Source organism: Pelmatolapia mariae, linkage group LG3_W, assembly GCF_036321145.2.
Source record: "Pelmatolapia mariae isolate MD_Pm_ZW linkage group LG3_W, Pm_UMD_F_2, whole genome shotgun sequence".
NCBI lineage: Eukaryota > Metazoa > Chordata > Actinopteri > Cichliformes > Cichlidae > Pelmatolapia > Pelmatolapia mariae.
This window is the reverse complement of record NC_086229.1, coordinates 23,366,097-23,389,834: the sequence shown is the minus strand read 5'-3', so window position 1 is coordinate 23,389,834 and position 23,738 is coordinate 23,366,097. Positions and strand designations below refer to the sequence as shown.

Genomic DNA, 23,738 nt, shown 5'->3' with positions numbered 1-23,738 from the left:
ACTCCACTCTTCATCCAGAGTAAGAATCCAGTGAAATATTTGTTTCTGAAAACAGCAAAAATCATTTTCAACATACACAACTAGAGATGGACATGGATACTCCAATTACAGATCAAATTCCCAGCTCTTTTTAGAGATTTTAGAGAAACTGTATTTCTTTATAATTTTATTGAGAAATACAGTTTGAGTTGTTACCAGCAGTGAGGTCGCTCTGAACAGTAATACAGCTTCTAGAAGGTAAAGCAAATGCAGCGGACACCAGTGTATGCAGTGCAGGCTGATCTGTGACTTTACAAAAGCCCTTGACATAATAGAGTCCAGATTACTGAGGGAAAATCTTGAGAGATATGATAGATAAACACAACACATTGTTAATGATTTATTTTAAAGATAGATATCAGCATGCACAGAGCTGGACCCTAAACTGTTTGTGTTGTACATAAATGATGCACAATGTGTCTAAATGGTTAAAATTCACTTTAATGGCTGATGACACTGCTTTAAAATGCTATGTTGAAGTCTGGGAAAGCTTCTGAATGCAGTGGGCACAGCCTGAAAAAGGCACATGGACCCACCCTACTGTAGGCCTACTACCCTTGGACCAATTTGCAATGGCAGACCCTACCAGGGGACAAAAAGCCTGAGACAATATAGCCCCTGGGATCATACAAATCCCTAAACCACAATAAGCTAGTAATTCACAAGGAAGGAAACAAATTGCAATTTTCTTCTTTGCAACAAAGTTCCATATATCTGGCTTCATATATCTGATGTCTTCAATATGTATCTACAATGTAGAAAGTAAGAATAAAGAAAAAAAATTGATGATGAGAAAGTGTGTCCAAACCTTTGACTGGTCGTGTAAATAGGTAATTTTCTCAAAAAAGGTATCTGAAGGAGCCGAGAGAATTTCCCAATAAACAAATGACAAGAATTGCCTTTAAATACATTTATTTAAATATTCATTGAATATAATCAACAGAAATGTATAGATTTATTTTTGTAGAGCAGATTGCAGCATGTTTTTTTTTTCACAGTACTGAAGGTTGATTCTGAACTTTGAGGACAACACATCACTGCCTAAAACTCAAAACAAACTTCTCTCTCATCATCAGAGTGACGATGAATGTGAAGACAAGCTGCATGAAAACAATATATTGCAGATTTGAAAAGTATGTTTTATTTGTACAGCACCTTTCATGCAGGTTAGTGCTGTTCAAAGTGCTTCACAGAAAACTGGCAGGATGATAAGACAAAAGGTTTAAAAAACAACTAAAGAGCATTTAATAAATATATGATTAAATTATTATTTATTAATAATTTAAAGCCATAAATATAAATAATACCCAGAATAAAGCAGTAGAGACCTTCACGGACACTAAAAGTCTCAAACACACAACAACAACATCACACTGACTCCACTGTGACATCACTGATCAATAATCAAAGAACACACAGATCAAAATGATTGATCAGCCATCAGAGGAGTCGGATCAATGGAGCTGCTTCTGTTCCTGATGTCCCCTGTTTGATCCTGGACCTGAACTCTCCCTGCAGAGGAGACACAAGACAGTCAGACACACACACACACACACACACACACACACACACACACACACACACACACACACACACACACACACACACACACTCACTCAATTAAACCAACCAACCAGCAAACCTTTAAGTAGAACTGTTTTATATCTGATGATGTATCCATGACTCCAGACTCCACATCTGTATTCTCCACTGTCTCTCTCTGTGGGGTGTTTCAGGGTCAGACTGAGGTCTCCAGTTTCCAACAGGTCTTCATTCATCCTTATTCGGTCTTTGTAAACCCGGTCCTGTTCTTCAGGCCAGTCAGTGCCCCTCTGATAAATGTAGATTGTCCTGTATGAATTGTCCCACCACACCACTTTAGTATCTTCAGGCAGGTTTTGTGTGGTTTTGAAGGGCAGCTGGACAGACTCCGCCCCCTCCTCCACCTCCACCTGACAGACTGAGAGGACAACAAACACAACATGAGCTGTACAAAGTGTGATTGGTGTTGACAGAGCAGCATCATGTGACTCTTGTTCTGCACTAAATGAAGCGATGGAGTGGCGCCTCCTTCAGGCAGAGAAACAGCTCATGGAGAGAAATAATTATTAGAGCAAAAACAAGAGTGGAGCTGCAAATAAGGCCGAGAGGAACGCTGCAGAAAACTGTTCATGTGTGAATTCATAACTTCATAGATTTATTTGAGCACTAAAATCAGAGCTGCTTCTATTTCTAATATGACAGCTGTACATTAGAGCTGGAACACTTTAAATGTGAGCCATAAAAACATGATACTCTACAAGTGCATTCAGCTCTGACACTGTCACATCATGAAGGAGACGTGGAAATCACTTTGTTACACAAATCAAAGTCAAATCAATTCTATTGATGGACTATCAGATCAGATCAGATCAGATCATGGATCAGATCAGCGGCCGTATGTTCTCGACACTGAAAAAGGAGTACTATTGGGCTTAGTGAGCCTGTGGGATGTCAGAGGCAGGTGAGATGTACCAAAAGGCCAAGCAGAACATGGCTCAGGCGTTGGCTGAAGCAAAAACTCAAATGTGGGAGAGTTCAGTCTGGAAACAGACTTTCAGGCTGCCTCTAAGAGATACTAGCAAACCATCAGGTGAATAAGGCGTGGAAAGCCATTCTCTACCTGCACTGCGTATGGTGGGAGTAGAGTGCTGCTGACATCGAATGAGGATATTGTTGGACAGTGGAGGGAAAGCTACATCCCTGATCCCACATCATTGTAAATATTGGGATCACACTACTCAGCTTCCCTAGGAAAGTCCGCCTGTTAGTTGAACCTCGGATACAGGAGGGAAAATGTGGTTTTCGTTCCAATCATGGAACATTCTGTAACCTCCAAGTCTGAGGCCACCACTGGAAAAGGGTGCAGTGTCAACTCTGGGTCAGGGATGTGGGATTCCACAGGGCTCAATGGAGAGAGACTGATTGCAGTTGAAGTGTGAGTTTTATGTGTATACTCAACCCACAGTGTAAGACCATGGCCTACGCTAGAGGAAGAGGCTTTAACTGATCTGAGGATGGTTTTAAATTTGTCTTATTACTTGCATAGACTAAAGAGGCTTTGATGTACCAAGGTGTACTAAAGGTGGCATTGTACCGAGATGGAGTGGATTACCCTGAGATGGTACCATCTCCCACTTAACAGTGAGTCCCCATTGGATCACTTGCAAGCATTAGGAAGTTAGCATATGTTTAAGGCTGTAAAGTCTGTGCTTGTTTAGCCAGATTTTAATAACCCAGGATAGACCTGCTGCAATAGACTTGGGCCGTTCGTTGACTGCCTTTACCAAGATTCATCCTAACAATGTCCTGTATTATTAGGATATAACATGTAATCATGTTATTTAATAATAACGTGAAATTCAAACATCTCTGTTTTTACAAAGATTCTGTTCTTCAAAAGCCTTTATACCACCAGCCAAGCTGTTCACAAGTGCTGAGTGTCTTAGAGAAGAACAAAAGATCATCTAAATATACAAAGACAAAAAAACATCATTCACTAACTGTCAGCTATAACTAATTGTAATTATTTATACACAATATTGACAAAAGTAATTTAAAAAGTAATTTATATTACTGAATTAAGGTGTTCCGATCAGTTCCATGGCCACAGGTTTTTAAAATCAAGCTCCTAGGCAAACAGACTGTTTCTGGGTCACTCTCAGGAGCTTAAATTCCAGAGTGGTATGTGATAGGATGCCACCTGTACAGCAAGTCCAGTTGTGAAATTTTCTCACTGCTAAATATTCACTAATCAACTGGTAGTGATTGGAAAAGACAGCAACTCAGCAACGTAAAATCACAGAGTGAGGTCAGCAAATGCTGAGGGACATAGCACAATTACACTTATACCTTACATTACATTAGAATTACACTACATCTCAACACATAGGCTGGACTCCGGAACCAGTAATCCTAGACAGGGACTGGACTTTGATCCAGGTTTACTATCCTACCCTGGAACCACCAAGCCATTGGTTCAGGTATGTGGATGAGACCTGAGTGAAAATCAAATCTTAGGACATACAACATTTCACAGATCACATTATTAAGGGTACATCTTTCGCCATCTTACAATGCTGTGATTGCAGCCATCCCCCAACTCTCTGTGAATGGTACTCATGGCCTTTGATCAGTGGGCTTTGTTCAGTGGTTGTTGATCAATGGTCATGGGAATTTGCATAATTATGATGAAGGAACTGACCTCCCAGCCCATTGTTCCTTCAGTGGGCTGGTTTCAGTCATTATATAAATGTAATGTTTATAAGATTGGAGAAACCTGCAGTCAGCTGAGACTGAAGAAGTCACTTGAATGAGTGACGAAACGTTTCTCCCACAAAACGCTACGTACAGATGAACAGATTCAACTTTTGGAGATTTGGTCCAGGTTGTTGCCCTCTGTGAAAGGCGGCAGGAAACAGTCGTTATTCCTACAGTAGATGGATACTGGCAGGCCACCAGAATGTGTTTCGGACTATAGCCAGAGCAAAAACTCAGATGTGGGAGGAGTTTAGAGAGGCCATGGAACAAGACTTTTGGACTACCTTGAAACGATTCCTGCAAACTGTCAGGCAACTCAGGAGGCGAAGGCTGTGCACAGTGTACAGTCAAGTCAAGTCAAGTCAAGTTTATTTATAAAGCACATTTAAAAACAACCGAGGCTGACCAAAGTGCTGTACAATAAAATACAAATATAAAATACTATGAAACACAGGTACATAAAATGCCTCACAAATAAAACAATAAATTAAAAACAATAGGTTAAACCTTGCTAAAAGCCAGTGAAAATAGGTGAGTTTTAAGAGCAGTTTTAAAAGTTCCCAGGCTTGTGGAGAATCTGATGTGAGGGGGTAGACTGTTCCACAGTCTGGGTGCAGCCACAGCAAAAGCCCTCTCTCCCCTAGTCTTTAATCTGTACCTGGGAACATCTAAAAGCATCAAGTCTGCTGACCTCAAAGATCTCCTGGGGCAGTAAATGCTAAGAAGCTCTGCCAGGTAAGGAGGTGCAGTGCCGTTAAGAACCTTAAAAACCAGCAGTAAAATTTTAAAATCAATCCTAAAAGCAACTGGGAGCCAGTGGAGAGAGCAGAGGACCGGAGTAATGTGGTCTCTCTTTTTGGAACCGGTCAGCATGCGAGCAGCAGCGTTCTGCACCAGTTGGAGGTGATGCAAACAGGAACGATCTAAACCAGCATAAAGGGAGTTACAGTAGTCCAGCCGTGAAGTGATAAAAGCATGGACCACCCTTTCTAGATCGTTCCTGCACAGGTAGGACTTGACTTTAGCTAAAATCCGTAGGTGATAAAAAGATCCCTTGACTACGGAGCTGATTTGTTTATCAAATTTAAAAGCACTGTCAAAAGTAACACCGAGGCTCTTAATAGAGGAAGTACATTCAGAAGTTAGGGGTCCCATAAAATCAAAAGAAGAATTAAGGTCTTTAGGAAGCCCAAACACAATGACTTCAGTTTTACTTTCATTTAGATGTAAAAAGTTAAGAGCCATCCAAGTCTTAACGTCCGACAGACAGGAGAATAACGGCTGCAAAGAGTCCTTACAGTCTAACCTCAGTGGGAGGTAGATCTGAATGTCATCAGCAAAAAAGTGAAAGGACACATTATGTTTACGCAGCACATCGCCCAGAGGGAGCAAATACAAAATAAACAGCAGGGGACCTAGAATGGACCCCTGAGGTACACCACAAGTTAAAGGAGCTCTGGGAGATGACAGTTCACCAAGGTGAACAGAAAAACTCCTGTTATCCAGGTAGGACTGGAAAAACTTTAAAACAGTACCTTTCAGACCGACACAGTGTTCTAGGCGGGATAACAGTATGTTGTGATCGACAATGTCGAAGGCTGCTGTCAGGTCTAAGGTTACTAGGACAGCAGCACGACCAGAGTCAACAGTTAAAAGCAAATCATTGAAAACTCTCAGTAAAGCGGTTTCAGTGCTATGACGAGCTCTAAAACCAGACTGAAACTTCTCATAGAGACTGTTGTTGTCTAAAAATGACTGGAGCTGCCTGAAGACAACTCGTTCCAATACTTTGGACAGAAAGGGCAGATTGGAGATGGGCCTATAATTAGAGAGTATAGATGGATCCAGATTAGGCTTTTTGAGGAGAGGTTGAACAACAGCATGCTTAAAAAGTGTTGGGAAACAACCAGAGCTGAGACAGGCATTGATCAGGACCAGAAGGAAAGGTCCAACTGAGTCCAGGACCTGTTTCAGAAGACGAGAGGGAATAGCGTCAGTGGAACAGTTGGTGGACTTGACCTTACAGACTGTTTCATGCAGCTGAGAAAGAGAAATTAGCTCAAACTGATTAAAGGCAGATTGGCACGGGAGAGAAACACAGGGATTTAAAGGTGGAGGTGGAATGACAGACTGCAGAAGGGAAATCTTATTAACAAAGAAACATAAAAAGTCATTGCAAAGGGTGACAGAAGGTGTGAGGCAAGTGGACGTATGAGGATCAACAATGGAGTTTAAAACACGAAACAAAGTCTGAGGTTTATGGACATTACTGCTAACCAGGTTAGATATGTAGGTGGACTTAGCGTCTTTAGCAGCTTTCTGATAAGTTAAAAGAGAGTCTCTCAGGATATTGAAGGAGATTTGCAGCTTGTCCTTTTTCCACTTTCTCTCAGCACTCCTGCAGGAGCGCCTGAGAGCGCGAACCGAGTCTGTGATCCAGGGTTCAGCGTGAGCTTTGGGACGGAGTGATTTTAGGGGAGCAATGGAGTCCAGAATAGAAGTGCATGTTGAATTAAAAAGAGCAGTTAAATCTTCTGCACACGGGGAGTCAATCCAGTCCACCGTGGAGAGCTCAGAGTTATTAAAAGCAGCAGAAAACTGGGATGGTACATGGGTATTGATGATCCGGTGGCGGCGTGAAGGAGCTTTAACTGCAGCAACAGAACATTGTGCAGTGGCAGAAAACAGAACAGGACGGTGATCAGAGATACACGCACTCTCACAGATTTCAGAGACGTGGATACTCAGGCCGTGGGACATGACGAGGTCCAGTGTGTGACCTTTCTCATGTGTGGAGCCAGACACACACTGAGTCAGGTTAAAGGAGTCCAGCAGTGATACAAAGTCTCTAACCAGAGGTTTAGATGGACAACACACATGGATATTCAGATCGCCAACAATAAGAAAATGATCAAAATCTACTGAGAGTCCTGATAAGAATTCCCCAAACTCACTAATAAAGTCTTTGTTGAGTTTGGGAGGACGGTACACCACTGCACACAGTAATGGAATAGATGAGTTCAATTTAAAGAGCTGCAGTTCAAAGGTGGAAAAGGAGGAAGATGAAATCTGATGACAGTCATAAACTGATTTAAAAACACAGGCAAGGCCTCCACCTTTACCAGAAGACCTGGGAGAGTTGAAAAAACAACAGCCTGGCGGAAGAAGCTCAGAGAAAGCCACAGTCTCACCAGCATGAAGCCAGGTCTCAGTCAGGAACATAAAATCCAGTTCATGAGAAGAGAAAAAATCCTTAAGCAGAAACGTCTTATTGGAGAGGGATCGAGTGTTGATCAAAGCCATAGATAAAATGAGATCAGTAGCTGTCATCGGGATTGATGTGCGGCTGAGTGGGCGGAGGTTTGAAATAACAGTACCAAATCTGCGGATCCGTGGCTGTAGAGGAGCCGATGACCCAGCACCCAGAACAGGAGCAACCAGCGACATACTAGGAGAATCACGCAGGAGAGGAGCAGGCATCAGGCACGGGCCGGAGGGGGAAGAGAATCGCTCACCTGAGCAGAACGCCACCGCCGGCATGGCAAGGAGCGAACCAGACAACTGAAGAAGGCGCGGGCCGAGAAGCGGGTCCACCGGTGAAACAGGAGTTGGAGAGACAGTGCGCACCCAGGGTCCTCTGGGTTTGAGTGAGCCTCTCACAGTAGCAGAGTAGCAAAAACCCAGTCGTACAAGTAGAGGATCAGCCAGGCAAGAAAGTGACAGGAATGCCTTTGTACGAGCCAGGAGACCACTTCGCTTCCCTCGTCTTCTCCAGCGTTTTCTCCGGTGTAGCTTGGGAGGGAGGAACCAGGTGCGACGTAGATAAGGCGGAATGCCATCGAGCGGTGGAGGGGCACTGCTTGTTTGCCCATCAAAAACAAAGGACAAAGGTGCTGTCACTGCTGAGTCTCGGATAATAAAAAGAGTTTTTCGGTCATAGGTCCGGAGCGAATTAATTTCCACAGTTAAAGCAATGAACAGCAAAAAGAAAACCAAAAAACAGGTCGAGTGACGGCGAGCCGAACATACTGGCGCCATCTTTCAAACCCTGATGAAGCAGATGTGGCTGCTAATGTCAGTGGGGATGGGGTACTGCTGACTTTAACTCAGGGTATAATTGGGCGGTGGAAGGACTGCTTTGAGGACCTCCTTAATCTTACTGACAATGTTATGTAGAGGAAGCAAAGTCTAGGAACGAGGGGGGTGACTTTCCTCCTAAAGACTCGGGGGTGGTGGTTCCATCACTGGACTGGAGCAGTTCACAAGTCTAAGGCCATGATCCTCTGCTAGAAGAGGGTAGATTGCTCACTCCAGATAGGGGACAAGTTGCTGCCCCAAGTGGAGAAGTTTAAGTATCTTGGAGTCTTGTTCACAGGCGAGGAGAGAGGGAAGTGGGTGATTGAGAGAGAGATCGGGGCTGTGGCTGCAGCAATGTGGACATTGTACCGGTCTGTCATGGTGAAGAGCATGAGCTCTGGTTAGTGACCGAAAGAACAAGAGTAACGTGTTACTGTAATCAAATTACTTGTTTCGAGTAACAAGTAAAGTAAGGGATTACTATTGCAAAAAAGGTTATTAGATTACTATTACTTTCCCGTAAGCACGCTGCGTTACTGCGTTACTAAAACCGTGATTTTTTTGCGAGTGTCTCGTGACAGTGACGTAAGCGAGTGCAACGTTCGCGGCAACAGCTGTGTGCATATTAAAAATGGATAATATAACGAGTGCGGCAGAGAGATTGACTGTACAGCAGTGAAATCGTGGAAATACTGACCTTACTTTGAGTTTGGTTCCGTAAAAAGTGACAAAAACATTAGCGTCCGCTGCTCACTGCATGAGAAGAAAACTTCTTTTTGCAGCGAAACAACCCCTAAACGTCCGAGCAAGCACCGAGTATGCTACCGCTGGAATGTGAAATTCACAGAAAAACTGCCGTATCCTTCCACTGACCACTGCGGCACACCTGCACCAGGGCAAACCTCCACCTGCCCCACTCCTGCTATACAGGTGAAAATAGAGCAACTGGACCGCTGAGTCTGATTTTATTTATTTTCTGCTGTGTTTTACTTGCATCTATTTGAAAGAGTGAGTGTAAACACAAAAAACTATTTTATTTTATTCGCTGGACTATGCAGAAAAAAGGTTTAAATGTTAAACAAATTTCTTCCAGTCAGAGAATGTTGCTTATAATTTAATGTTTGCTTGATGCATAAAGTTAAAAGATTAAAACTAATAAAACACATTTTAAAAATAGACTTTTTCATTTGATTACATTTTGTATGATGGATTATGTAGAAAAAGTAGAATTGGGCTGAACGATCTATTGCTTTATTACCTATTTAGGGGATAAATCATGTTTTAAAAAGTAACTAAGTAACTAATTACTTTTGAAAATAAGTAATCAGTAAGGTAATGGGATTACTTTTTTCAGGAAGTAATCAGTACTGATTACTTTTTTCAAGTAACTTGACTAAGACTGCTGATCAGCAGGAAAGTGTGCTTCTGTTAGTTACTGTGATTGGATGTGGTTGTATTGCTGATCACTTTGTTCAGGGTTTCATTTTAAATACTACTGTTTCATCTCTAGTGATATTGAACTCTTCCTGTGATATTGATCCTGTGTCCTCTCCAGAAGTAGACTCAGAGGTTTGTGTGAAAAAAGCTCACATAGATTCAACAGCCTTTACTGCAAAACATAATCAAATGTGTTCAAAAGCAGTGAAGTACCTGAAGTTCCAGTATTGAAAAGAAGACATTTTACTCTACTTTCATTAGAATAAAGTGAAATTACTGAAGCTGAACACAGAAGCCTGAGGAAAAGCATTCTCACTTTAAACAAAACATGTTAGATGCACGAAAAGCCTTTTGAATGTTAACTCTTTATTTAACTTTGAAGTGAAATTAAGATTTTATTTTTATTATTTTTATAAAGTTAATGTTTTCCTAGCGTTTGGTTGGATCTCCTGACATGGAAGGTTTTGTAGTTGACCTACGGGTTGAATTTAGCCACAAAGACCACATGGGCTCCTCTGGATCATAACACATCATTTTCACTCTTACTACTCTTTCACTTCACAATAAAAGCCTCATATTTATGGCTGCTGCACAATGACATTTGACAACAGCCAAATGACTTAAAGTGTTTGAATAATCTCAGCAGCTTTAACTATTGATATTTATACATCAATATACATATTTATACATTGATTTGGACTAAACTAACAAAACTATTGATTTTTTTCTGAAAATAGATTTAAAATAAAAGATTTTAGAGAATAAACTCCTACATGACCTCTGACCTTTGACCTGTATCTACAGCACTGACCTCTGACTTTCAGCTCAACTTGTTTCTTCAGCAGGATGTTTCCCTCCCTGCTGTAGACGGTGCAGGTGTAGGTATTTGTGTCCCAATCTGTGGGGTATTTCAGAGTCAGACTGAGGTCTCCAGTTTTCAGCAGGTCTTCATTCATCATCGTTCGGTCTCTGTAAAACTCATCTTGCTCTTCAGGCTGGTCAGAGCCGTTCTCATACACGTGGACCTTCCTGTGTTGTTTGTCATTCCACTCCACTTTAGCGTCTTCAGGCAGGTGAAGGGTGGTTTCGCAGGGCAACTGGACAGACCCCACCCCCGAATCCACCACCTGGGGGACTGAGAGGACAACAAAGAACATGAGCTGTAGTAAAGGCGACTAATGACCGTAAGGCCTTGACAGAACTTATTTCTGTATTTCTCCATTTGATTACAATATACTTTAAATCATGTCTATTTGATAGATTCCAATTTGTTCTGCTTCACTGGGAGCTCACTGTTAGATAGAGGTGGTCAGTGTGAAGAGGAGACGCAGCAGAAAGATGAAGACTGACAGGAAGAAAGCAGTGAACAGACTGTTGGAGCTGCTGTTAGTGGGACAGGACTTTATTCAGTCTCTGAGGACCAGATTTGACTTGATGAAGCAGAGAAACACAGTCTGAGTGTTTCTGTCACACTCACTTCATCACACAGCTCAGTTTGACAACATATGGAAGAAATTGATAGAAGCCTTCCTTTAGTAAAAGCACCAATAAAACACCATGAAAACACTTTGGCAATAAATTAGACTTGTTCCCAGTGCATGTTGGAGTTTGCCACGGTTGCTCTTTGTCACCAGTTCTGTTCATAGTGTTCATGGGTAGGGGTAGCCAGGAGCAGGAAAGCTTCAACTTTGGTGGTCTCATCTCTGCATGATCTTGTTGGCTCAGTTGATGGCCTCCAACTCACACTGCTTTATACTTGGCTGCAGTGTGAGTTGGAGGCCATCAACTGAGCCAACAAGATCATGCAGAGAATGAGAATGAGCACATCCAATTTTGAGGCCATGGTCTAAACAGGAAAAGGGTGGATTACCCACTCCGGTTGATGGCAGTACTTGGAAGTACAAAGATTACTGTAGTATCAGCTCAGTACTTTGATATTTTTTAGTATCATCAGTGACTGGCCGATTATTTTTACTTGCTGTAGAGTCTTATTTCTAATTGTTGGATTTCTAGTATAAAAATGAGTTCTCTATGGGGCGATCCTGGCTGAAGAGTTGGGAGTTCGCCTTGTAATCGGAAGGATGATCTGATATCCTCGTGTCGGTGTTGTTCCCACATCATCATAATAAATGTTGTTCCAGGTTCAACATTGCCAGTGACCAATCACATTGTTGTGACGTCCCCCTTTTGTGCCTTTGAAAAATACCGCCTTAAAAAAATCTACTTCACTTGCGACAACAGAAACTGCTTCTGTCCGCCAATCCAGGAACTTGAATTGTTTGCATTTCAGGATACTTTTCTTTAATAAACGGTAAGCATTATACATATTGTCCTTACAGAGGCGGTTTCTCTTCTCGCAAGTAAAGTAGATTTTTTGAAGGCGTTTGTTTTTTTCGAGGTTGCAGATGACGTCAGAAAAAGGCGATTGGTCACTTGCAGTGTTGAACCTGGAACAACATTGCAAGCTGTGGCTACAATGTAGCTTACCAGTGTGTGTGAATGGGTGGATGACTGGATGTGTAAAGCGCTTTGGGGTCCTTAGGGACTAGTAAAGCGCTATACAAATACAGGCCATAAGTGATCTACTAAATGCTCATGCTTTATGCTGATATATCTCCTCCAACCTGCTGCTGATTAATAAGCTCTACCTTTCTAACTCACTAAGGACCTCCACTGGCTCAGCGAAGGTATGGAGGAAAATTAGTGCCAAAATATATGTGTAATTCTGAGTTTTCACAATCCACACACAACTCTGTTGTCTTAAACTTGACTTAGCTAACACTAGATGAAGCTCTTCGTTAGCTAAGGTTAACCATTCAGACTGCTAATGATGCTACCTGTTAGTAACCTACCATCACCTGTCAGAGCACTGGGCTCATTAAGTTTTTCATATGTTCTGATCTTCTAGCTGTTTGAACCAATCACAGCCCTTTCCTTTACAGCGCTCTGCTTTCACCCCTCCCTAAAAGCCCAAATTCACTCTCAGTTTAGTTCAGCTGGAGCCAAGATGACACAGAGAGCCTTTGGTCCATGAGATCTATCTAGGAGAATATAATAAAAAATAATGATGATATCTGTGTTCAATTTATGTTATTTAAATGACCAGAAAATAAATTCAAACTAAAAGATTTTAGAGAATAAACTCCTGTATGACCTCTGACCTTTGACCTGTATCTACAGCACTGACCTCTGACTTTCAGCTCAACTTGTTTCTTCAGCAGGATGTTTCTCTCCCTGCTGTAGACGGTGCAGGTGTAGGTGGAGTTGTCTCCATCTGTGGGGTATTTCAGGGTCAGACTGAGGTCTCCAATTTTCAGCAGGTCTTCATTCATCTTCGTTCGGTCTCTGTAAACCTGGTGCTGTTCTTCAGGCTGGTCAGAGCCGTTCTCATACACGTGGGCCTTGCTGTTGTTGTCCATCCACTCCACTTTAACGTCTTCAGGCAGGTGAAGTGTGGTTTTGCAGGCCAGCTGGACAGACTCCACCCCTGAATCCACCTCCACCTGGGGGACTGAGAGGACAACCATAGAAATTTTATCCATAAAAATTGTGACCAGGATCGCTGAAAAAGTGCAACCTTCACCAGGAATGAGCCCGACTTATTGTCGGCTTTGCGCACCAAGCTGCTGCAATACATATACAGAGATTGAATGGCCTGGAATAACAGACCAAACGCCACATCCTCCTTCTCCAAGTCCAGAAAACACATGTTAAATGTGGCCAAACTCCGATGCACCCTCAAGTATCCTTGAGAGGATGAAGAGATGGTCAGACCAGGACCTTCCTAAGGAGGCTGAGGAGTGTGATGCCCTTGTAGTTGGAGCACACCCTCCAGTCCCCCTTTTTAAAGATAGGGACCACCACCCCACTCTCTCAGTCCAAAGGTACTGCCTCAGATCTCCACGCTATGTTGTAGCGGCGTGTCAACAAAGTCAGCCCCACAACATCCACATTTGTTTTAGCTACATGCTAAACAAACACATGTTCAGAAACTAGAAGATGTTACCTTTCAGATGAAGTTTCACCCAAAAACTTCTACGGTTCATCTGCATATGCTTTTACATTTGGGTGAAAAAATAACAACAAGACTATAACAGCCAGAACAATTTGGTGTAGAATCAATAAATTAAATAAATAGATTAACCTGACCCGTATTTACAACACTGACCTCTGACTTTGAGCAGCACTTGTTTCCTCATTAGGATGATTCCATCCTTATTGTAGACGGTGCAGGTGTAGATATCTATGTCTCTGCCGTATTTCAGAGACAGGCTGAGGTCTCCCATTTTCAGCGTGTTCATCTGTGTTCGATCCCTGTAAACCTCATCCTGTTCTCCAGGATGGTCCGAACCGTTCTGATATACGTGGACCTTCCTGTCATATTTGTCCTTCCACTCCACTTTAGCATCTTTAGGCAGGTGAAGCATGGTTTTGCAGGGCAGCTGGACAGACTCTGCGCATAAATCCACCTCCACCTGGTAAACTGTGAGGACAGCAAAACCCAACGACATCAGCAGCTGCTGTGATGGTCACATGACCTCCCTGTCCCCTCCTTTGTATTCTAGTCTCAGTAAGATTGTAGCCGAGTCCCCAAACCTAGGTTGCATCCTTCGGAGGACCCGGCCTTCGTGGTCTAGGTGGGCCAGGTCCTTCAAAGATGCCGGAAGTGCGAGGCTGTGAAATGGGACAGTCTAGCCTTCAGATTTGCATCATCGCTGTCTTGCTGGAGTTGAATAAACTCAGCTGTCTAATACTTGCTATCTAAAATATAACAGGACACTGCCTTAAATCCACTTCTGTTTGATCAGTTTTCTGTTTGACATTTATGCAGCTGTGTGAAAACCCTGGAGGAACCTACCTGATGGATTAATAACGTTTTATTTAATCTAATCTAATCTAATAACTTTGATCTCACCCAAACCGATTTACTCTGAAACAAATAAAACACAAAAAAAACAAACAATGACTTTTTTAAAGTTTTTTGAGTGACATATATATTGTGTTTAACCTGAGTATTGAAAGACCGTGGGGGTCTGAAAACAATGAAGCTGGGAGTCCAGTTTTCTTGCCAGCTCCAGTGACCATTTAACCCCCAGGCTACCTGGCTAGCTATCGAGCAGGTGGGTAACAGACGTCCCTGAAAACGTCGGAGCACTTTCTGATAAACCAATCATATGTTTGAAGTTTACACAGCTACTAAATATGTTAAAAGTTTATTTTGTGATCCAGAAAGATTAACGAGAGTAATATTAAAACTTAGTAGGAAACTGGAGTTGACTGAGCCGCGCTATGAATTCTGGGATATGGTGGGTGACAAAGGATACACCCGACCCATCCTTCAAATAATGGAAAAAGGAGGACACATTTGTGGGCCGGATTTGGAGGACTCTACAAGTTGGCTTGTGCACATGCAGCCTCTGTGTCAGATCAATGCAGTGAAGCACACACACTGTTTAGTAAAGTCATGTTGTGGAGCTGTTTCACTGATCAATGACTGAGTCTGAAGGAGGTTTTCTGACTGACAGGAACAAACCTGGAAGTTTCTCTTCAGCTCTCTGTATCAGCTGTTTGTAACTCTCAACTCTTTCAGCTTCTGGAACAAGTTTGTGTGAGCCGCAGTCAAGGAGCCACCAGAGGACACCTGCTAACCATCGGCATTATGGGTAGTGTAGTAGGAGACACTCACCTGCAGTGTTGGTCAAGTTACTTGAAAAAAGTAATCAGTTACTAATTACTGATTACTTCCCCAAAAAAGTAATCCCGTTACTTTACTGATTACTTATTTTCAAAAGTAATTAATTACTTAGTTACTTAGTTACTTTTTAAAAACACGATTTACAACCTGAATAGGTGATAAAGCGATAGATCTTTCAGCCCAATTCTACTTTTTCTGCATAATCCATCATACAAAACGTAATCAAATGGAAATGTCTCTTTTTAAAACTTTGAACTTTAAATCTTTTAACTTTATGCATCAAGCAAAAACTTAATTATATGCAACATTCTCTGACTGGAAGAAGTTTGTTTAACATTTAAACCTATTTTCTGCACATTCCAGCATATAAATTAAAATATTTTTTTGTGTTTACACTCACTCTTTCAAATAGATGCAAGTGAAACACAGCAGAAAATAAATAAAATCAAAGACTAGCGGTCCTGTTGCTCTATTTTCACCTGTAAAGCAGGAGTAGGTTAGGCGGAGGTTTACCCTGGTGCAGGTGTTCCGCAGCTGTCAGTTGAAGAATCCGCGAGTTTCTCTGTGAATTTCACATTACGTCGTAGCGCACTCGTTGGTTGCTTGGAAGTTTAGGGTTTTTTTCACTGTAAAAAGAAGTTTTCTTCCCACGCACAACGGACACTAATGTTTTTGTCACTTTTTATGGAATCAAACTCAAAATAAGGTCAGTACTTCCACGCTTTAAACGCTGCATGCTACACTCTCTCCCGCACTCGATATATTATGATCTGCACACAGCTGTTGTCACGAACGTCGCACTCGCTTACGTCACTGTCATGAGACGTTCTCGCAAAAAATCACGGTTTTAGTAACGCAGTAACGCAGCGTTCCTACGTGAAAGTAACGGTAATCTAATTACCGTTTTTGCAATAGTAATCCCTTACATTACTCGTTACTTGAAAAAAGTAATCAGATTACAGTAACGCGTTACAAGTAACGCGTTACTGCCCATCTCTGCTCACCTGACATGAAATAGTGCCGGAAATGAAATAAAAGACCTCCAGAAACCCCAAGAAGAACCAGGAGAACCAGGAGAGCTGTGGCCCAGGACGGAAGCCGTTCTGTGGAGAAACACAGTGTAAAAGGTATAAAGAATAAAAAACAACATGATCTCTAAATTTACAGCACTGACTTCTGATATGGTGCAGCACTACTTTCTGTCTCAGGATGTCTTTGTCCCTGTAGATGGTGCAGATGTATTCTCCACTGTCTCTGTCTTTGGGGTATTTCAGGGTCAGACTGAGGTCTCCAGTTCTCAGCAGGTCTTTGTTCATCTTTGTGCGACCACAATAAAGGTTGTCTTGGTTCTCAAAGTGGTCACTTCTGTTTGAAAACACATGGACAATCACAAGTTCTCGGTCAGAGTGAGTCCACTCCACTGTGGTGTCCTCAGGCAGGTCAGGTTTTGTTTTGCAGGGCAGGATGACAGACTCTGAGCCTTCCTCCACCTCCACCTCCACCTGTTGGTCTGAGAGAGCAATAACCCACAATATCAACTGTAGAAGCAGCAGCAGTAATACTAATGGTAACTGAAACACAGCTGAGTATCTACAATCCTGAGATGAAGAGAAAAATACTGATACATCACAATTAACCTTTTTGGAGTCAAGTCATTAAAATATCTTGTTAGTATAAAAACAAGGATTCTGACATACTTCTATTAAAAAAAGACGTTGGCAGTTTTGTGTTATTGCTGGCTGATGGCCGAACACTAGTGTTTCACCCAGAGCCTATGTGAGCTCTGGTTCAACCAGTTAGCCAGTACCTCCTTCAAAGCTGATCAGCTTGGTCAGCTTGCTTATGAGTGAATGTGTGACTGGCTCAGTTGGATTTCTTTCTGTAGTATACTTTTTTTTAAAAACCAACTGTTTGGTGTTTTGTAATGAACCTGATGAAGGCCACAAGCCAAAACCTATTGGTCAAAAAAGTTGTTCCCTAGTGCTTCAAGTGTCACTGAAGTCTTCACGTCACTGGATCTTTGTCCTTTTCCATGCACCTTGGGAGTAGGAGAAGTTGTCCCAGAACTTTTTTGAATATCAGATTTAAAACTTCAGTCAGCAACTGTAAATATATATTATTGACTGTAATCCCATTCCTCATGTGCAAGACATGTGGAACAGCCTGAGCAGGAGCAAATGGTTCTCAGGGTTGGACCAGGGCAAGGCATATTATCAGGGCTTCTTGGAGGAGAGTGGCAGATCAGTTACACAATTACACCCCCTGTTGATTCAGGGGGCCGTCCATGTATCCAGTGGCGGCAGTGATGAGGTGGGTCCAAGGGTCGACCGCACATCCAGCCATCGCCATGCCCCAATCCTGTGTTTTGGCACCACTGTAAAAGATGCACCACAGACCCAACCACATATTCAAGCTTTTCAGCACGCCACGGGTCATGCTCTACCACAAGTTCCTTGCAGGTTTGATAGATGAAAGATCTCAGCCAAGTTTGGATGACAATTTGGTCCACAGCAAATTATTTGAGGACTATCTAATATGAGGGAGGTCATGAGCTGCTATCACATGACGTGAAGCTGAGCTGTTTCAGGACAAGCACTAAAAACTTGCAAGACTGAGATGGTGGGAGATCTGAGGCAAATGCTGTGTTTCCTGACACACTACTGCCCTATACAGTGGTTCCTCGCTATAACGCGGTTCACCTTTCACAGCCTTGCTGTTTCCCAGATTTTTTGTGCAGTTTTGCATGCTTCCTTTTTTTTTTCTCTTTCTTTTTTTTTTTTTTTTTTTTTACAGCGCATTGTGTATGTCCACGAAATGCTGAACCGTCAAAGGCACCTGTGGTAGCACCCATAACCAGAGGAAGAAACCATTGCACAAAAACTTGGACTTCTAAAGGAAGGTAGAAGTTTTTTCGGACCATAAGGCGCATTAAGTGAAACAAAACAGTTAAATAACTCAGTCTTTACTCAACTTATTCTTCTTGCTTCCTCTACTTCTGTACCATTGATTCATTAATGTTGAATTCTCTCGCAGCTGCTCTATTCCAATGTTCTGGACCTGAAAACAGGGTTTGATCTTTGCTTTCATTCTATAATACTGGACTTCTTTTTCTATGGAGGTTTGAACTTAGAAAAGTGTATAAAGTGTGTAGTGAGGGGTTTTGCAGCCTTAAAACATCTATAATAATTTTAAAAAATAAAGTTGGCTACTTTGTGGATTTTACCCATTCTATTTTTAGAACGTAATTCACGCAATAAACGAGGGACCACTGTAGTCCAAACTTCTCACGCACAGCCAGGCCACTTTACAATCTGCTCCCTGCCCATCTTTTCCATCTTATAAGTCTCTAAAGTTGCATCAATCCATCTCTATAATTTGGATCCTGTGTAAGCCATCTTTTGGTAAGTGCCTTTTTACTTGCAGCCACCAGCACACCAAGAAAGTTTTTATCTATACCCTTTATTCTGAGGGTATGTATCCTAAAATTATGGATTTGAAATCAAAGGGTAAATATGTGTTAAAGATATTTTGCATCACTTTATGAACTTCTCTCCAGTAGTTCATAATATTCTTGCAATCCCAAAATATATGGTAGTGCTATGCTGTGTCACAGCCACAATTCCTCCAACATTCAGAGCCTCCATCATCATAGTGCGACTTTAGAGCTGAGGTGACAAAAAAAGGAAACAGGCAAAACTTTACCAGCAGAACTCCTTCCATACATGTGATTTTGTGCTTTTCCAATGAAATGAGCAAATGTTTTGCCATTCTTCTTCTGTAATCACCAGACCTCCCTCTTTCGCCTATCTTTCTTTTATGTACTTCGTTGAATGATCATGAAGACTTTTGTATATTTGTGAGATTACACCTTTCTTCATTTCTGACTTATAAGCATTTATAAAGAGTTTGGATAAATGGCCTCGTTGCAGTGGTTACTTGGTTTTTAATGTTTTGAGTATAAAAGTTTCCTAACTGAAGATATCTATAGTGGTCTTGACTTTCTAAATGAAATGTTTGCTTTAAAGTTTGAAAACTCCTGATTTCATCTTCCTTTATAATGCCACGTATCGATGTGATTCCTAGTGTTAAAACTAGAAAGAAAACTAGAGTCTATTTGACTTGGGTACATTTCTAATCATATGCACACCATTTCAATATTTTATATGCTTCTCCAGCTTATTTTCTTTTATCACCCTTTTCCAAACCCCTAGTGTGGCTTTTGCCCAAGGATTTTTTATTTTAACAATGAAGTCATGAAGATTTTAATCTGCCAGGATATATATGCATATGGTGATTGTTTTGCATTCAATTACCTTCCACACTGTTACATATGATGGATCAGACAAATGCAACACTGCCCTAAACATTGCTGAAATATAATATTTTTAAAAATTTGGTAGGCCCCAGCCACCATTCTCTTTAGGCAGTTGTAATGTTTTGTATCATATTCTGGGTCGTTCTCCTCGTTTTATCCCATTCAATAAACTCTGTTGATTAATCTGGAGTGGGAGGGTCTGAAACAGATATAAAAATCTTGGTAAAACATTGATTTTGATGGTTTCTTGTGTTGTAAGCTTCCTGCTTTTATGACCCTTTTGGTCAGCAGGAGGTCACACAAACGCACCCCCATGACACACACACAGTTCATTACCTCCAACAGGGACAGCCTGCAGGGTGCAGCCACGCTGAACTAAATTGCTTGTATTTCTGTATTTGCAGGTGAGCACAAATGATGTAAGGTTGTATAAGGAGTTCATGAAATGTGCTGTAAGCATAAACATCTCTGTACTGCTGTTTCCACTGAGGTTAGTGCTGAGCTACATGTTGCTGCTTGTTTCTTCAGGTAAGTTTGAATACAGCAGATGTTGAGGTTTATTGCTGACCTTTGACCTGCAGCTGTATATCTGTGAGTCTCAGTTCTTCTCGTCCATCACTGATGGAGCAGGTGTAGTTGCTACTGTCAGTCTTTATTGGTGTTCTCAGAGTGAGGCTGAAGTTTCCAGAGTTCAGAGCATCAGGATTCATTGATGTCCGCCCGCTGTAACGCTGGTTCTGTCCTCTAAGATCATCTTCATCTCGTTGTAGGTGCACAGATTTGGGATCGAGATCAGAGCGAGTCCACATCACTGTGGGGTCCTCAGGAATAAAACCAGAGAACTGACAGGGCAGCAGGACAGATCTTTCTCCTTCATACACCTCCACCACCACAGCCAGGGCAAGCTGGGAAACTGAGGACACACAAACAAAAACACAAATAAATTACGTTTTCAATATTTCTCCGAGTCCATGTTGCCCTGCACGTACCAGAAAAAAAAGTAACCTGGGCAGCTAATGTAAGCCATTCAAAAAGAGAAAGTACAAACTAACAAATTAGAGTAAAAGACAACATGATGTGTCTCATTAATTTCTCTCTTTCTCTCCTGAAGGAAAGAACACGTTATTATAATAACATGTTATTATTAACAAAGTCTGCCAACATGATGAGCCATGGCCAACACCTTTTATTCCCATGCATGAGGGAGAGGGCCTTCAGCTGGTACGCAGTCTCTAAAGATGAACGGGATAGCCCTCTTTAAATACAGTCAAACAGAACAAAAGTATTCCACAACTGTTGTCCACACCCTAACCCCCTCCAAGGCAAAGAGTTTACAACTCCTTATTTCCTCTTACAGGGTCAACTAAAATTGCTTCCTGCTTCTCCCACTTCCTTAGATAAGATCAACAGGCTCCACAATCTATTTAACCGCGTGTGCAATATAGTGTAAAACAGATGTATACACCCAAGTGGCACAAAAGCACTGTTACTAAAAAATGTGGCCAATACATAAAATAAAAGAAATTTTCATCACAAACACAATTCTTCCTAAATGTTCCCCCATGTGGAAACAAATTTACAAAGTGGAGCAAGTTAGAAAAAGGTTGCTGGTGCAAAAATGTGCAAATGAAGTTAGAAAAGTTATAGTTGACTGACAGTGTGCCAATTTACAAACACAAACCACCTTAAATTTAACATTTAAAGCAGCATAATGGGCCAGAAATGAGAGGACCACCATCTGACTGTTCATGATAACAAACCATCAACACGAATGGCATTCAGTCTGATGTGAAATATTCATTAAGGATCTGCTGATTTGTTTGAACAACTGCCAGACTTTATCTCACTTCTGAAAATCATACTGCTGTGAGAGCTTATATACTGAAAATACAGCAAGGTGTCTGCCAACATCACAAAACACATGAAAAACAGTGATAAAAAATAAATGCTGAACATTTAATCAGTACATTCAATGTTTTAGGGAAGCCATTTTTATTCAGTTTTTTCATAAAAGCCTTTTTTATGCATTTTAGGCTTTTATGAAAACACTGGTTAAAAATAGCTTAAAAAGACTAAGGTTACAGTTCAGTGTTGAATATTGCATAAAATAAAGCATACAGTGTCCGTGAATGGCAGAGCAGGTGCGCCTCCAGAAATTAAAAATATTGGCATGTCAGACAAAAACAGAATTTCCAGTTATATCATGCTGCTATCAAACATAGGTTAGTTGAAAAATATGACCACAAAAATAGAGAGAAAAAAATAATTATATGACTAAGTAATTTCCTGCTGTTAAATTTGATATCACTGACAATAGATACAAATGAAAAGATTCAGAAATCCATTCCAACATCTGTTGTTTATTAATTTGTTAGTGGGCAAACTTAGAACATTCAGATGGGGATCAAACGCTTATAAAAAACAGGTTTCTAGCATCCAAAAAAGCAGCTGTTCCTGTATCACCATTAAAACGTTTACTGGGACAAACCTGCAGGAGTCCTTCATCAAAGCAGCTGATCAACAAACTCTTCAGCTGCTTCGCCAATGTTTGTTTACACAGAGAAAAATCTGCAGTAAGCTCCAGAAGTTTATTCACACCTGTCTGATACATGTTTAAATTATACAGCTGAATCTAAAGGAGGGCGTGGGGGGACCAGACCATATTTATTTCATGGCTTTGAGAATTTTTTTCAGATTAAAAGTGAAATATTATTAAATATTCAATTTAATTGAAGTGATATTAAATTAAAAACATTAAATGAAAGGCTGTTTTAACAAGCCAATAAAAATGTACACAGGCCCATAAAACTCTGAGCCACTGATGTGAGGGTTGGACACTGAGATATTATTAATATTAATTAATTAATAATAATAGTAAAATAATCGATAGCTGCAGCCCACTACAGATGCAGTGAGAGTTGTGTTTTCCTCTGATGACGTCTTTCAACCTGCTGGAGGACGTTCAGGAAGCTGTGCTGCTGTCCTGGTGCAGAACATGATGCTTCATGTAAACAGAGCAGGCTAGGTGGAAGCCTTTACAGTGCCGGAGCTTTTCTACTGGCCTGAAAGAGGAAACAGTGATCAGGTGCAGAGGTGGCAAACGCAGGGTGAAGCCCTTTGATTGGATGGTGAATCAAACACAGTTCCCTGTGTTTTTCACAGATGTAGATTCTTTCTGTGGGCTTGGTAGAGCTTAGCCACGAGCGCGACGCGCCCCTCCCCTCGTTCCTGTTTCAGCTCCTGCAGTGTATCCGGTGGTTTCCCAAAATTACTGCTAAAAACTACTGCTGCTAAGCTGCTACAGCCTCGATACAAACATCATTTTCCCTACACGATCCACGCACTCAGTCTTTCTGTCCCTCACTCTTTTACTAACACAGACACTCGACATTAAATCTCCGTGTGATGATGCTCTGAGTTCAGAGAGGTTTTTACCGTTGATGAGGAGCAGCAGCAGCAGCATCTTCTTCCTCCTTTACAGATCACGAAGTCCCGTGAAATCCCCACACACTCCGTCTCCTCCTTCACCTGTCACGCTAACACACGTTAGTAACCATTACCGTTTAGTTACGCCATCCACGCCCGAAAGAAAATGCGCACCTACAGCGCCATGCACGGCTATTCATGGTGCCTTTAAGGGCACCTTGTGAATGCATTGATCTATGCTCCCCAAAGACATAATGTTGTTTAAAATAGTGTTCTGGGTTACGGGATAAACATAATTCAGAGCTAAAATCTGCATTATGAGGAAGCTTCTAAAAGTCTAATTTTTATCACCAAATTCCACAAGATTTCTTTATTTAACACATCACCAGGATGCTTTGTGACAGCTTTTATGTTTTATAATAACTTAATGGGAAATACTAAATACTGATA

The 23,738-nt window shown here is 41.5% G+C and overlaps 1 protein-coding gene across 2 annotated transcripts; it reads right to left on the bottom strand.

Annotated features, from left to right (window-relative positions):
- Positions 1–1,352: 1,352 nt before the first annotated feature.
- Positions 1,353–23,488, bottom strand: LOC134624295 (uncharacterized). 2 transcript variants are annotated; one of them, XM_063469264.1, is made up of 9 exons: positions 23,298–23,488; positions 20,431–20,775; positions 16,722–17,057; positions 16,552–16,650; positions 14,021–14,335; positions 13,040–13,363; positions 10,664–10,987; positions 1,682–1,999; positions 1,353–1,551 (listed from the first exon to the last, which is right to left on the bottom strand). In XM_063469264.1, exons 1-9 carry the CDS (start codon positions 23,323–23,325, stop codon positions 1,460–1,462), a joined length of 2,181 nt encoding a protein of 726 aa, XP_063325334.1. In that variant the 5' UTR covers positions 23,326–23,488; the 3' UTR covers positions 1,353–1,459. The 2 variants fall into 2 exon arrangements, with proteins under 2 accessions (XP_063325334.1, XP_063325335.1); XM_063469265.1 differs by lacking the exon at positions 23,298–23,488 and having other exon boundaries at positions 20,199–20,517.
- Positions 23,489–23,738: the final 250 nt, after the last annotated feature.